General features: G+C 41.1%; 1 protein-coding gene across 1 annotated transcript in view; it reads left to right on the top strand.

The window, feature by feature from the left end:
• Window positions 1–15,525, top strand: part of LOC100985080 (zinc finger protein 91) — a 254,457-nt gene extending 238,932 nt beyond the window's left edge. The window contains 2 exon segments of the mRNA XM_034946629.4: window positions 10,562–10,583; window positions 14,915–15,525. Of these exon segments, the coding sequence (XP_034802520.3) occupies window positions 10,562–10,583; window positions 14,915–15,019 (127 nt within the window). The 3' untranslated portion in view covers window positions 15,020–15,525.
• Window positions 15,526–16,761: the final 1,236 nt, after the last annotated feature.

The following is a 16,761-nucleotide window of genomic DNA, read 5'->3' as shown; positions in this document are numbered from 1 at the left end:
CCGGAAACTATTCTTTTATGCTCCATCCTGCATGCTGAAGTTGACTTTTTGGTTTATTTTTTGTCACACTCGAGCCTGAGTGTGACAAACAGGGAGAGAAAGAGAGAGAGATAAAAAATGAGAGTAAGGGGAGAAGGTCTTAATTGTAATATTAATTATCTTTTACCTTTGTTCACTCGCTTATTTATTTATTGGTCTTTCATACTGTTTGCTATTTTTTGTTATTGTTATATATTCACTGTTGGTGTTTAAATTTATTTTGAGACAGATGTTGGTCGCAAGTGTTGGACTTAGCCAACAGCTTGCATTGTCTAAAGTCGACCAGGTGGCTCTTGCCAGCGGTAGTACCACACAGGTCCAGCAGAGGGATGCAATCGTGATTCACTGTGGCCTCCATCTCCCCGGTCTTGCCCAGGTGGTCTACCCATCTTGGCCTTCCGAGTAGTACGTGGGAGTACTCGCATTTTCTTCTTCTGTTTGTTCTCTAACCCCACTTTCAGATTGTTTCCACAGTACTTAGAGTGACTTGTTGTTGTTTTTCTTCTTTGTTCTTTTCTCTATTTTCCTTAGCTCCTTCCTGGACATTGAAATTGAAGTTTTAGATTTTATTTTTTGTCACACTCCAGCCTCGGTGTGACAAATGGAAAAAAGAGAGAGAGAGATAGAAAAAAGAGACAGGAAAGGAGAAGATCTCAATTGTGATATTAATTACCTTATACCATTGTTCACTCCCACTTCATTGGTCTGTAATATTGGTTGTTATTCTTTGTTATTGTTAAATATTTACTGTTGGGTTTTTTTGTTTATTTATTTTGAGACTGATATTGGCCTCGAGCCTCGGACTTAGCTTCCAGCTTACCATCTTTAAGGCTGACCAGATGACTCTCGCTTTGCCATATCTAAGGTCGACTGGATGGCTGTCGCTGGAGGTAGTACCATTCAGGTCCAGCAGAGGGATGCGATTGTTAATCACTGCGTCCTTGATCTCCCTGGTTCCACCCAGGTGATATTCCCATCTCAGCCTGCCAGTACCTGGGACTACTCAGACCTTCTTCCTCTGTTTTTTTCCTAAACACACTTCCAGTTTGTTTCCACAATACTTAAGGGTGACTTGTTGTTGTTTATCTTCTTTGTTCTTTTTTCTTTCTATTCTCCTATGCTCCTTCTTGTACACTGAAGCTGACCTTTTGGTTTGTTTTTTTTTGGTCACTCTCCAGACTGGGTGTGACAAAGAGACAGAGAGAGAGAGAGTGTGTGTGTGTGTGTGTGTGAGAGAGAGAGAAAATAAATGTTAATTTTGACACTAATTACCTTTTACCTTTGTTCACTCCCATTTATTTATTTATTGGTCTTTAATTTTTTTTGTTGTTATGTATTTACTGTAGGTTTTTAAATTTATTTTGAGACAGATGTCAGTCGCAAGCGTTGGACTTAGCCTACAGCTTTCCATGTCTAAGGTTGACCAGATGGCTCTCGCCTTGCCATGTCTAAGATCGTCCATATGATTCTCAACAGTGGCAGTACCATTCAGGTCCAGCAGGAGGATACGATGGTGATTCACTCTGGCCTTGACTTCCCTGGTCTTACCCAGGTGGTCAACCCATCTCGGCCTCTTGAATACCTGGGACTACTCGGACCTTCTTCCTCTGTTTTTTCTAACCCCACTTTCAGTTTCTTTCCACAGTACATAGAGTGATTTGCTGTTGTTTTTCTTCTTTGTTCTTTTCTCTCAGTATTTTCCTACACTCCTTCCTGCACACTGAGGTTGAATTTTAGATTTTTTTATCACACTGTAGCCTGGGTGTGACATACAGGGAGAAAGAGAAAAGAGATCTTAATTGTGATATTAATTACCTTTTATTACTGTTCACTTCCACTTATTTATTGGTCAATAATATTGTATGTTACTATTTCTTTATTGTTAAATATTTACTGTTTTTTTGTGTGTATTTATTTTTTGACAGATCTCAGCCACAAGCATTGGACTTAGCTGCCAGCTTGCCATGTCTAAGGTCAACTAGGTATCTCTTGCCTTGCTATGTATAAGGTCGAGCAGATGGCTCTCGCTGGTGACAGTACAGTTTATGTGCAGCAGAGGGATGCGATCGTGATTCACTGTGACCTCAATGTTCCCAGTCTCACCTGGGTGATCTATCCATCTTGGCCTCCCGTGTACCTGAAACAACCTTCTTCCTCTGTTTTTTATCTAACCCTACTGATAGTTTGTTTCCAAAGTACTTACAGTGACCTGCTGTTGTTTTTCTTCTTTGCTCTTTTCTGTGTTTTCCTATGCTCCTTCCTCCTCAGTGAAGTTGACCTTTTAAATATTTTTTATCACACTCTAGCCTGGGTGTGACAAAGGGGAGAGACACACACACAGAGGAGAGAGAGAGAAAGATCTTAATTGTGATATTAATTACCTTTGTTAACTCTCATTTATTTATTGGTGTTTAATATTGTTATCATTTCTTTGTTATTGTTAAATATTTACTTTTTTTGTTTATTTATTTTGAGAGACATTGGCAGTGAGCATTGGATTTAGCTGTCAGCTTGCCATGTCTAAGGTTGACCAGATGGTTCTCACCCTGACATGTATAAGGTTGACCAGATGGCTCTTCCCTTGCCATGTCGAAGATTCACCACTTGGCTCTCACTGGTAGCAGTACTGTTCAGTTCCAGCAGAAGGATGTGATCGTGATTCACTGCAGCCTCAATCTCCCTGGTCACACCTGGGTGTTCTTCTCATCTCAGCCTCCCAAGTACCCGGGACTACTCAGAACTTCTTTTTCTGTTTTTTGTTTGTTTGTTTGTTTTCTCAACCCACTTTCAGTTTATTTCCACAGTACTTACAGTGACTTGCTATTGTTTTTCTTCTTTGTTCTTTTCTCTATTTTCCTACACTTCTTCCTGTAAGCTGAAGTTAACCTATTTTCTTTTCTTTCTTTTTTTTTTTTTTTTTTGTCACACTCCAGCCTGGGTGTCACAAATGGAGAGAAAGAGAGAGGAGAAAATCTTCATTGTGATATTTATTGTACTCTACCTTTTTCACTCCTCCTTATTTATTTTCTTTAATATTGTTTGTTATTATTTCTTTGTTATTGTTAAATATTTACTGTTGGGTTTTTTGTTTGTTTATTTTGAGACAGCTGTTGGCTGTAAGCATTGGACTTAGCCACCAGATTGCTATGTCTATGGTCAACCAGATGGCTCTTGCCTTGCCATGTCTAAGGTCCTCCAGATGGCTCACGTTTTGCTATGTCTAAGGTTAACCATATGGCTCTTGCTGGCAGTAGTCCCATTCAGCTCCAGCAGAGGGATGCAATCCTGATTCACTGCAGCCTTGATCTTTCCAGTCTTATCCAGGTAGTCACACAACAAAACGTCAACCTCGGCATGCAGGAAGGAGTGTAGGAAAATACTGGGAGAAAAGAACAAAGAAGAAAAACAACAGCAAATCACTCTATGTACTGTGGAAAGAAACTGAAAGTGAGGTTAGAAAAAAACGGGAAGAAGGTTCGAGTAGTCCCAGGTATTCAAGAGGCAGAGATGGGTAGACCACCTGGGCAAGACCAGGGAGGTCAAGGCCACAGTGAATCATGATCGTATCTTCCTGCTGGACCTGAACGGTACTGCCACTGGCAAGAGTCATATGGACGACCTTAGACATGGCAAGGCCAGAGCCATCTGGTAGACCTTGGACATGAAAAGCTGGCGGCTAAGTCCAATGCTTGCAACCAACATCTGTCTCAAAATATATTTAAAAACCTACAGTAAATATATAACGATAACAAAAAATAACAAACAATATTAAAGACCAATAAATAAATAAATGGGAGTGAACAAAGGTAAAAGGTAATTGGTACCACAATTAAGATGTATTTTCTCTCTCTCACACACACACTCTCTCTCTGTCTGTCTCTTTGTCACACCCAGTCTGGAGTGTGACCAAAAAAAAAAAAAAAAACAAAAACAAAGATTAGCTTCAGCATACAGGAAGGAGCATAGGAGAATAGAGAGACAAAAGAACAAAGAAGATAAACAACAACAAGTCACTCTAAGTATTGTGGAAACAAACTGGAAGTGTGTTTAGGAAAAAAAAAAACAGAGGAAGAAGGTCTGAGTAGTCCCAGGTACTCAGTAGGCTGAGATGGGAAGATCACCTGGGTGGGACCGGGGAGATGAGGCCACAGTGAATTGCGATGGCATCCCTCTGCTGGACTTGAATGGTACTACCTCCAGCAAGAGCCATCCAGTCAACCTTAGACATGGCATAGAGAGAGTCATCTGGTCAGCCTTAAAGATGGTAAGCTGGAAGCTAAGTCCAAGCCTTGAGGCTGATATCAGTCTCAAAATAAATAAAAAAACCAAACAGTAAATATTTAACAATAAGAAAGAAAGAATAACAAACAATATTACAGACTAACCCCACTTTCAATTTGTTCCACAGTACTTAGAGTGACTTGCTGTTGTTTTTCTTGTTTGTTCTTTTCTTTATTTTCCTATGGTCTTTCATGCACATTGCAGTTGAATTTTTAGGTTATTTTTCATTTGTCACACTTCAGCCTGGATGTGACAAAAGGAGAGAGACAGAGAGAGAAGATCTTAATTGTGATATTAATTACCTTTTTTTTTTTTCACTCCCACTTATTTACTTTTGGTCCTTAATATTGTTTGTTATTTCTTTGTTATTGTTAATTTTTTTTTACTGTTGGTATTTTTGTTTATTAATTTTGAGACCGATGCCACCCATGACCCTTGGACTTAGCTGCCAGCTTGCCATGTCTAAGGTTCACTAGATGAATCTCACCTGTGGCAGTACCATTCAGGTCCAGCAGAGGGATGCAATTGTGATCCACTGCAGCCTTCATCTCCCCAGTCTCACCCGGGTGGTCTTCCCATCTTGGCCTCCTTGAGTACCTGGGACTACTGAGACCTTCTTCCTATTTTTTTTCTAACCCCACTTTCAGTTTGTTTCCAGAGTACTTAGAATGACTTGCTGTCCTTTTACTCCCACCCTAATACTGCACTTTTCCAACGGGCTTAGGAAACGGCGCACCAGGAGATTGTATCCCGCACCTGGCTCGGAGGGTCCTATGCCCATGGAGGCTCGCTGATTGCTAGCACAGCAGTCTGAGATCAAACTGCAAGGCGGCAGCGAGGCTGGGGGAGGGGCGCCCACCATTGCCCAGGCTCGCTTAGGTAAACAAAGCAGCTGGGAAGCTCGAACTAGGTGGAGCCCACCACATCTCAAGGAGGTCGGCCTGCCTCTGTAGGCTCCACCTCTGGGGGCAGGGCACAGACAAACCAAAAGACAGCAGTAACCTCTGCAGACTTAAATGTCCCTGTCTGACAGCTTTGAAGAGAGCAGTGGTTCTCCCAGCACGCAGCTGGAGATCTGAGAATGGGCAGACTGCCTCCTCAAGTGGGTCCCTGACCCCTGACCCCCAAGCAGCCTAACTGGGAGGCACCCCCCACTAGGGGCAGACTGACACGTCACACGGCCAGGTACTCCTCTGAGACAAACCTTCCAGAGGAATGATCAGACAGCAGCATTCGCGGTTCACAAAAATCCGCAGTTCTGCAGACACCGCTGCTGATACCCAGGCAAACAGGGTCTGGAGTGGACCTCTAGCAAACTCCAACAGACCTGCAGCTGAGGGTCCTGTCTGTTAAAAGGAAAACTAACAAACAGAAAGGACATCCACACCAAAAACCCATCTGTACATCACCATCATCAAAGACCAAAAGTAGATAAAACCACAAAGATGGGGAAAAAACAGAGCAGAAAAACTGGAAACTCTAAAAAGCAGAGCACCTCTCCTCCTCCAAAGGAACGCAGTTCCTCACCAGCAACGGAACAAAGCTGGACAGAGAATGACTTTGACGAGCTGAGAGAAGAAGGCTTCAGACGATCAAACCACTCCGAGCTACAGGAGGAAATTCAAACCAAAGGCAAAGAAGTTGAAAACTTTGAAAAAAATTTAGACGAATGTATAACTAGAATAACCAATACAAAGAAGTGCTTAAAGGAGCTGATGGAGCTGAAAGCCAAGGCTCGAGAACTACGTAAAGAATGCAGAAGCCTCAGGAACCGATGCGTTCAACTGGAAGAAAGGGTATCAGTGATGGAAGATGAAATGAATGAAATGAAGCGAGAAGAGAAGTTTAGAGAAAGAAGAATAAAAAGAAACGAACAAAGCCTCCAAGAAATATGGGACTATGTGAAAAGACCAAATCTGCATCTGATTGGTGTACCTGAAAGTGATGGGGAGAATGGAACCAAGTTGGAAGACACTCTGCAGGATATTATCCAGGAGAACTTCCCCAATCTAGTAAGGCAGGCCAACATTCAGATTCAGGAAATACAGAGGATGCCACAAGGATACTCCTCGAGAAGAGCAACTCCAAGACACATAATTGTCAGATTCACCAAAGTTGAAATGAAGGAAAAAATGTTAAGGGCAGCCAGAGAGAGAGTTCGGGTTACCCACAAATGGAAGCCCACCAGACTAACAGCGGATCTCTCGGCAGAAACTCTACAAGGCAGAAGAGAGTGGGGGCCAATATTCAACATTCTTAAAGAAAAGAATTTTCAACCCAGAATTTCATATCCAGCCAAACTAAGCTTCACAAGTGAAGGAGAAATAAAATACTTTACAGACAAGCAAATGCTGAAAGAATTTTTCACCAGCAGGACTGCCCTAAAAGAGCTCCTGAAGGAAGCACTAAACATGGAAAGGAACAACCGGTACCAGCCACTGCAAAATCATGCCAAAATGTAAAGACCATCGAGACTAGGAAGAAACTACATCAACTAATGAGCAAAATAACCAGCTAACATCATAATGACAGGATCAAATTCACACATAACAATATTAACTTTAAATGTAAATGGACTAAGTGCTCCAATTAAAAGACACAGACTGGCAAATTGGATAAAGAGTCAAGACCCATCAGTGTGCTGTATACAGGAGACCCATCTCACGTGCAGAGACACACATAGGCTCAAAATAAAAGGATGGAGGAAGATCTACCAAGCAAATGGAAAACAAAAAAAGGCAGGGGTTGCAATCCTAGTCTCTGATAAAACAGACTTTAAACCAACAAAGATCAAAAGAGACAAAGAAGGCCATTACATAATGGTAAAGGGATTAATTCAACAAGAAGAGCGAACTATCCTAAATATATATGCACCCAATACAGGAGCACCCAGATTCATAAAGCAAGTCCTGAGTGACCTACAAAGAGACTTAGACTCCCACACAATAATATTGGGAGACTTTAACACCCTACTGTCAACATTAGACAGATCAATGAGACAGAAAGTTAACAAGGATACCCAGGAATTGAACTCAGCTCTGCACCAAGCAGACCTAATAGACATCTACAGAACTCTCCACCCCAAATCAATAGAATATACATTTTTTTCAGCACCACATCACACCTATTCCAAAATTGACCACATAGTTAGAAGTAAAGCTCTCCTCAGCAAATGTAAAAGAACAGAAATTAAAACAAACTGTCTCTCAGACCACAGTGCAATCAAACTAGAACTCAGGAGTAAGAAACTCACTCAAAACCACTCAAGTACATGGAAACTGAACAACCTGCTCCTGAATGACTACTGGGTACATAAGGAAATGACGGCAGAAATAAAGATGTTCTTTGAAACCAACGAGAACAAAGACACAACATACCAGAATCTCTGGGACGCATTCAAAGCAGTGTGTAGAGGGAAATTTATAGCACTAAATGCCCACAAGAGAAAGCAGGAAAGATCCAAAATTGACACCCTAACATCACAATTAAAAGAACTAAAGAAGCAAGAGCAAACACATTCAAAAGCTAGCAGAAGGCAAGAAATAACTAAAATCAGAGCAGAACTGAAGGAAATAGAGACACAGAAAACCCTTCAAAAAATTAATGAATCCAGGAGCTGGTTTTTTGAAAGGATCAACAAAATTGATAGACCGCTAGCAAGACTAATAAAGAAAAAAAGAGAGAAGAATCAAATAGATGCAATAAAAAATGATAAAGGGGATATCACCACCGATCCCACAGAAATACAAACTACCATCAGAGAATACTACAAACACCTCTATGCAAATAAACTAGAAAATCCAGAAGAAATGGATAAATTCCTCGACACATACATCCTCCCAAGACTAAACCAGGAAGAAGTTGAATCTCTGAATAGGCCAATAACAGGATCTGATTATTGTAGGTAATAATAATAGGTAAGCTATTGAATCAATAGCTTACCAACCAAAAAGAGTCCAGGACCAGATGGATTCACAGCTGAATTCTACCAGAAATACAAGGAGGAATTGGTACCATTCCTTCTGAAACTATTCCAATCAATAGAAAAGGAGGGAATCCTCCCTAACTCATTTTATGAGGCCAGCATCATCCTGATACCAAAGCCGGGCAGAGACACAACCAAAAAAGAGAATTTTAGACCAATATCCTTGATGAACATTGATGCAAAAATCCTCAATAAAATACTGGCAAAATGAATCCAGCAGCACATCCTAAAGCTTATCCACCATGATCAAGTGGGCTTCATCCCTGGGATGCAAGGCTGGTTCAATATATGCAAATCAATAAATGTAATCCAGCACATAAACAGAACCAAAGACAAAAACCACATGATTATCTCAATAGATGCAGAAAAGTCCTTTGACAAAATCAACAACACTTCATGCTAAAAACTCTCAATAAATTAGGTTTTGATGGGACATATCTCAAAATAATAACAGCTATCTAAGACAAACCCACAGCCAATATCATACTGAATGGGCAAAAACTGGAAGCATTCCCTTTGAAAACTGCCACAAGACAGGGATGCCCTCTCTCACCACTCCTATTCAACATAGTGTTGGAAGTTCTGGCCAGGGCAATTAGGCAGGAGAAGGAAATAAAGGGTATTCAATTAGGAAAAGAGGAAGTCAAATTGTCCCTGTTTGCAGATGACATGATTCTATATCTAGAAAACCCCATTGTCTCAGCCCAAAATCTCCTTAAGCTGATAAGCAACTTCAGCAAAGTCTCAGGATACAAAATCAATGTACAAAAATCACAAGCATTCTTATACACCAACAACAGACAAACAGAGAGCCAAATCATGAGTGAACTCCCATTCACAATTGCTTCAAAGAGAATAAAATACTTAGGAATCCAACTTACAAGGGACGTGAAGGACCTCTTCAAGGAGAACTACAAACCACTGCTCAATGAAATAAAAGAGGATACAAACAAATGGAAGAACATTCCATGCTCATGGGTAGGAAGAATCAATATTGTGAAAATGGCCATACTGCCCAAGGTAATTTATACATTCAATGCCATCCCCATCAAGCTACCAATGACTTTCTTCACAGAATTGGATAAAAACACTTTAAAGTTCATATGGAACCAAAAAAGAGCCCGCATCGCCAAGTCAATCCTAAGCCAAAAGAACAAAGCTGGAGGCATCATGCTACCTGACTTCAAACTATACTACAAGGCTACAGTAACCAAAACAGCATGGTATTGGTACCAAAACAGAGATATAGATCAATGGAACAGAACAGAGCCCTCAGAAATAATGCTGCTTATCTACAACTATCTGATCTTTGACAAACCTGACAAAAACAAGCAATGGGGAAAGGATTCCCTATTTAATAAATGGTGCTGGGAAAACTGGCTAGCCATATGTAGAAAGCTGAAACTGGATCCCGTCCTTACATCTTATACAAAAATTAATTCAAGATGGATTAAAGACTTAAACATTAGACCTAAAACCATAAAAGCCCTAGAAGAAAACCTAGGCATTACCATTCAGGACATAGGCCTGGGCAAGGACTTCATGTCTAAAACACCAAAAGTAATGGCAACAAAAGCCAAAATTGACAAATGGGATCTAATAAAACTAAAGAGCTTCTGTACAGGAAAAGAAATTACCATCCGAGTGAACAGGCAACCTACAAAATGGGAGAAAATTTTCGCAACCTACTCATCTGACAAAGGGCTAATATCTAGAATCTACAATGAACTCAAACAAATTTACAAGAAAAAAACAACCCCATCAAAAAGTGGGCAAAGGATATGAACAGACACTTCTCAAAAGAAGACATTTATGCAGCCAAAAGACACATGAAAAAATGCTCAGCATCACTGGCCATCAGAGAAATGCAAATCAAAACCACAATGAGATACCATCTCACACCAGTTAGAATGGCAATCATTAAAAAGTCAGGAAACAACAGGTGCTGGAGAGGATGTGGAGAAATAGGAACACTTTTACACTGTTGGTGGGACTGTAAACTAGTTCAACCATTGTGGAAGTCAGTGTGGCGATTCCTCAGGAATCTAGAACTAGAATTACCATTTGACCCAGCCATCCCATTACTGGGTATATACCCAAAGGATTATAAATCATGCTGCTATAAAGACACATGCATACATATATTTATTGCAGCACTATTCACAATAGCCAAGACTTGGAACCAACCCAAATGTCCAACAATGATAGACTGGATTAAGAAAATGTGGCACATATACACCATGGAATACTACGCAGCCATAAAAAATGATGAATTCATGTCCTTTGTAGGGAGATGGATGAAATTGGAAATCATCATTCTCAGTAAACTATCACAAGGACAAAAAACCAAACACCACATGTTCTCACTCATAGATGGGAATTGAACAATGAGAACACATGGACACAGGAAGGGGAACATCACACTCTGGGGACTGTTGTGGGGTGGGGGAGGGGGAAAGGATAGCATTAGAAGATACACCTAATGCTAAATGACGAGTTAATGGGTACAGCACACCAGCATGGCACATGTATACATATGTAACTAACCTGCACATTGTGCACATGTACCCTAAAACTTAAAGTATAATAATAATAAAAATTTTTTTTAAAGTTTACCTTTTAGATTTTTTGGTCACACTCCAGCTGGGTGTGACGAAGAGAGAGAGAGAGAGAAAAAGAGTGAAGAAGATCTTAATTGTAATTGTAATATTAATTACTTTTTACCTTTGTTTACTTCCACTCATTTATTTACTGGTGTTTAATGTTTGTTGTTATTATTTCTTTGATATTGTTAAATATTTACTGTTGGTTTGTTTATATATTTTGTGATGGACATTGACCATGAGCGTTGGGCTTAGCTGCCAGCTTGCCATGTCTGAGGTCGACCAGATGGCCTCGCTGGTGGCCATACCGTTTCAGGTCCAGCAGAGGGATGTGATTATGATCCACTGTGGCCTCGATCTTGGTCTCACAAGGGTAGTCTTCCCATCTCAGCCTCTCAAGTACCTGGGACTACTAGGACCTACTTCCTCTGTTTTGGTTCTAACCCCACTTTCAGTTTCTCCCACAGTACTTAGAGTGACTTGCTGTTGTGTTAAATCTTTGTTCTCTCACTCTATTTTTCTATGTTCCTTTCTGCATGCTGAAGTTGACCTCTTAGATTTTTTTTTGACACACTGCAGCATGAGTGTGACAATCAGAGAGAGAGAAAAATAGAGAAGAAGATCTTAATTGTGATATTAATTACCTTTTACCCTTTTTCACTCTCATTTATTTATTGGTCTTTAAAATTATTTGTTATTATTTCTTTTTTTTTTTTTTTTAGACCGAGTCTCGCTCTGTCACCCAGGCTGGAGGGCAGTGGCTCGATCTTGGCTCACTGCAAGCTCCGCCTCCCAGGTTCACGCCATTCTCCTGCCTTAGCCTCCCAAGTAGCTGGGACTACAGGCGCCCGCCACCATGCCCAGCTAATTTTTTGTATTTTTAGTAGAGACGGGGTTTCACCATGTTAGCCAGGATGGTCTCAATCTCCTGACCTCATGATCCGCCCGTCTCGGCCTCCCAAAGTGCTGGGATTACAGGCATGAGCCACCATGCCCAGCCTATTATTTCTTAGTTATTGTTAAATATCTACTATTGGGTTTTTTTGTATATTTATTTTGTAACAGATGTTGGCTGCGAGCGTTGGATTAGTTGCCAGCTTGCCATGTCTAAGGTCAAACAGATGGCTCTCGCTGGTGATAAGGTTGACCAGATGGCTCTCACCGGCAGTAGTATTGTTCAGGCCCAGCAGAGGGATGCCATCATGATTCAATGCAGCAACGATCTTCCCGGTGTCACCCGGAGGACTTCCCATCTCAGCCTCCCATTTACCTGGGACTACTCAGGCCATCTTCCTTCTTTTTTTTTTTTCTACTCCCACTTTCATTTTGTTTCCACGGTATTTAGAGGGGGTTGCTGTGGTCTTTCTTCTTTGTTCTTTGCTCCATTTCTTTTTTCTTTTTTGTTACCCTCCTTCCTGAACGCTGACGTGGATGTTTAAATTTGATTTTTGGTAGGTCTTCTCACTGTCACACCCTGGCTGGAGTGTAGGTGCTGGATCAGCAGTGAGCCGTTACCATGCCCCTGCCCTCCAGCGTGTGTGTGACAGTGTGACACATGGAGATCGATGGAGAGAGGGACAGAGAGACAGAGACACAGACAGTGGCAGAGAGACAGAAACAGAGAGAGACAGGGAGGCAGACAACAATTAGTTGTTATATTAATTACATTTTACCTTTGTTCACTCCCACTTATTTATTTATTGGTCTTATCATTGTTTGTTATTTCTTTGTTATTGTTAAATATTTATGTGCCAGGCGAGGTGGTTCACACCTGTAATCCCAGCACTTTGGGAGGCTGAGGCGGGCAAACCAGCTGAGGTCGGGAGTTTTAGACTAGCTTGACCAACACGAAGAAACATCAATTCTACTAAAACTACAAAATTAGCCAGGCGTGGTGGCGCATGCCTGTAATCCCAGCTACTCCAGAGGCTGAGGCAGGACAATCACTTGAACCTGGGAGGCAGAGGTTGCGGTGAGCCAAGATCACGCCACTGTACTCCAGCCTGGGCAACAAGAGCGAAACTCCAGCTCAAAAAAAAAAAATTATTGTTTGTTTATTTGTTTATACATTTTAGACAGATGTCAGCCATGAGTGTTGGACTTGGCCGCCAGCTTGCCATGTTTAAGGTTGACTATTTGGCTCTTGCTGGCAGCGGTACCATTGAGGTCCAGAAGAGAGATGTGATGACGATTCACTGTAGCCTGGATCTCCCCAGTCTCACCCGGGTGGTCTTCCCATCTTGGCCTCCCGAGTACCTGGGACTACTCAGACCTTGTTCCTCTGTTTTATTTCTAACCCCACTTTCAGTTTGCTTCCACAGTACTTAGAGAGAGTTGCTATAGTTGTTCTTCTTTGTTCTTTGCTCTCATTCTCTCTCTCTCTATTTTATTTTTTTTTACGCTCTTTCCTGTATGCTGAAGTTGATGTTTCATATATACACATATTTTTTTTAGCCAGGTCTTCTCAATCTGTCACACCCTGGCTGGAGTGCAGGTACATGATCAGCAGTGAGCTGTGACCACACACCTTCACTCCAGCCTGGGTTTGACAGTGTGACACGGAGATCAGGGAAGAGAGATTCAGAAAGACAGAGAGACAGAGACCCAGACTGAAACAGAAAGACAGAGAGAGGCAGAGAGACAGAGAGAGATACAGTTAATTGTGATTTTAATTACCTTTTATTTTTGTTCACTCACACTTATTTATTTATTGGTAATATTATTGTCCATTATCATTTCTTTCTTATTATTTACTGTTGGTTATTTATTAATTTTGAGGCAGATGTTGGCTGCGAGCATTGGACTTGGCTGCCAGCTTGCCATTTCTAAGGTCTACCAGATAGCTCTCACCAGTAGTAGTGTTCAGGTAAGGCAGAGGGATGCAATTGTGATTCACTGCGATATTAATCTCCCTGGTCTTTCCCAGGTGGTCGTCCCATCCATCTTGGCCTCCAGAGTACCTGAAAATACTTGGACTTTCCTCCTCTGTTCTTTTTTTTTTTCCAGCTCCACTTTTAGTTTTCTTCCGCAGTACTTACACGGAGTTGCTGTGGTTTTTTTTTTTTTTCCTTTCTTCTTTGCTCTTTCTCTCTCTTTTATTTTCTTATGCTCCTTTCTGCATGCTGAAATTGACGTGATATATATATATATAAAATTATTATTTTTAGCTAGGTCTTCTTACTGTATCACATTCTGGCTGGAGTGCAGGTGAGTGATCAGCAATAAGCTGTAACCACACACGTGCACTCCAGCCTGGGTGTGAAAGTGTGACACATGGAGATTGAGGAAGAGAGAGACAGAGAGAGACAACAATTAATTGTGACATTAATTACCTTTTATCTGTGTTCCCTCTCACTTATTTGTCTTATTATTATTTGTTATTACTTATTATTGTTAAATAATTACTGTTGGTTGTTAGTTTATTTATGTTAAGACAGACTTCAGCCATGAGCATTGGACTTGGCCACCAGCTTGCCATGTCTAAGGTAGACCAGAAAGCTGTCACCAGTGGCAGTACTCTTCAGGTCCAGGAGAAGGATGCGATTGTGATTCCCTGCAGCCTCGATCTCCTCAGTCTTCATAGTCACATGTGTCTTTGAGTTTCTGTCATTCTGGTTTAAAAGAGACCATTTGACATTTTGGAGATGACTGCATGCAAACATTTATAACTTTTGAGAGAATACGGTGAAGTAGGGAGACACTACTATTTCAACTATCAGGAGAATGATACCAAGAGTTTGAAGCAAGCTTTTTAGCCAGGGTCCCCACGAAACACCAACTAAAATTAAATAGGCCGAATAGTTAGCTAGATAAGTGGTCTACTCATTTCAACCAAGCACACTGTTCATTAATCCTCTGCAACTGCATCTCCGTGGATGCAGAGTAGGCTCAGGGAGCCTACACTACGTATTTCTCCATGTGCAACTACAAGTGTTAGCAACTTCATAGGTACTTCTCTGTTCATCCAATAAGTAATTAAAAGAAATAATATTATTGCTGGGCGCAGTGGCTCACGCTTGTAATCCCAGCACTTTGGGAGGCCGAGACAGGTGGATCACGAGGTCAGGAAATCGAGACCATCCTGGCTAACATGGTGAAACCCCATCTCTAGTAAAAATGCTAAAAATTAGCCGGGCATGGTGGTGGGCACCTGTAGTCCCAGCTACTCAGGAGGCTGAGGCAGGAGAATGGCGTGAACCTGGGAGGCGGAGCTTGCAGTGAGCCGAGATCAAGCCACTGCACTCCAGCCTGGGCAACAGAGCGAGACTCCATCTCAAAAAAAAAAGAAAGAAAGAAATAATATTATTTAGCACAACTTTAGTAAGTAAATTTAAAATCTATTGTATAATCATAGGCTTTACAGTATAATCTTCTATAGAGCCCTATTGGGGGGATACATTTCTAACCATTGCCTCATTTACTTTATACCATGGAAAGAAAGACCTAACAAATAATGGCCATTCAGAAGAGTAAGGGCATCCTAGAAATGCTCCTTAACTTATTGTGAAAAAGTTGTCCTTAACTTATGAAGTAGGTTAAGAGCAGTGGACCAATATTCTGTTTCTGATATTGTGAGGGAACAAATATCCCATAAAAATTTCTCACACCGGCTGGCCCTTCATCTTTTACCTATCAAGGTGTAAGTTTTTTCATATATAATGTTGGCTGCAAAATTCTCTACATTTGAGTATACCCCATAAGTGCACACGAGACCCCTTCTTTATTTCTATTGTTTGTAGAGCCATAAAAAACTGTGAAATAAGTGTGTCATGATAGCAGAGAAGTATGATCATGTTCTGAGTGTGTCTCACCATGAAACAAGCAAAAAAAAAATACTGCTGTTATTTTGAGATAGTGAGTTAGCATTTTGTGCAAATATGTACTATGTAATTTTTTATTGATATGTAACATGCATAGAGAAATACATGAAGAAATTCTTCATTCAAGTAAAGCTCAGTGAATTGTTATGAAGAAATATACTTGTGTAATCAGATAATAAAACTAGGCCAGGCACAGTGGCTATGTCTGTAATTCAGTACATTGGGAAGCCAATGCGGGCGGATTGCTTGAGCTCAGGAGTTCAAGACCAGCCTACCCAACATGGCAAGGCTCTGTCTCTACTTTAAAAAAATACCAAAAAAAAAAAAAAAAAAAAAAAAAAGAGCCAGGCAGGCTGGTGCATGCCGGTGGTCCCAGCTACTGGGGAGGCTGAGGTGGGAGGATCACTTAAGACTGAAAGTTTGAAGCTGCAGTGACCCATCATTCAGCCACTGCACTCCAGCTTGGGTGACAGAGTGAGAGCTGTATGTGTAAACACACACACACACACACACACACGTGCACATGGTGGGGGATGTGAAAAAGAGTGTGGCTCCTGCAATTCAGTGAGATCTGGTTCTCTATCTTGGGAACTGCCCATCCACACTGAAACCACAACCTAGCACATGCCAATTCTCACACTAAACCTGCTGAGATACCACTGTTTACCCTTAAAAAAAAAACCGAAGTATTTCACCTAAAAGAAGGGAAAAAGAAAAGAAGGATTTCACATCCAAAGCCTTTGTTTCCTTTATAAAACAACAGCCCCTTGTCATTCGAGTTGTCCAGAGGTGTCTGACAACACTAACACACTTATGAAATCAGCCAGGAAAAATGGGCCTCTCAGGTGACAAAGAGGCACAATGGTAACTAAAGGCAATCCATTCTCATCTCTACATGATGCCCCCAACTCATGAAGTGGTGTTAACTGTGTGAACCATACTCATCAGAGGAAAGTATGTTCAGGACAACACAATCATGAGGTTGCAAATCAAATCGGGGGTGGGAAGCACGTAGGAGGTTTCCATGGCCAAG

Source organism: Pan paniscus, chromosome 20 (genome assembly GCF_029289425.2).
Source record: "Pan paniscus chromosome 20, NHGRI_mPanPan1-v2.0_pri, whole genome shotgun sequence".
Lineage (NCBI taxonomy): Eukaryota > Metazoa > Chordata > Mammalia > Primates > Hominidae > Pan > Pan paniscus.
This window is presented reverse-complemented; position numbering and strand designations above follow the sequence as displayed.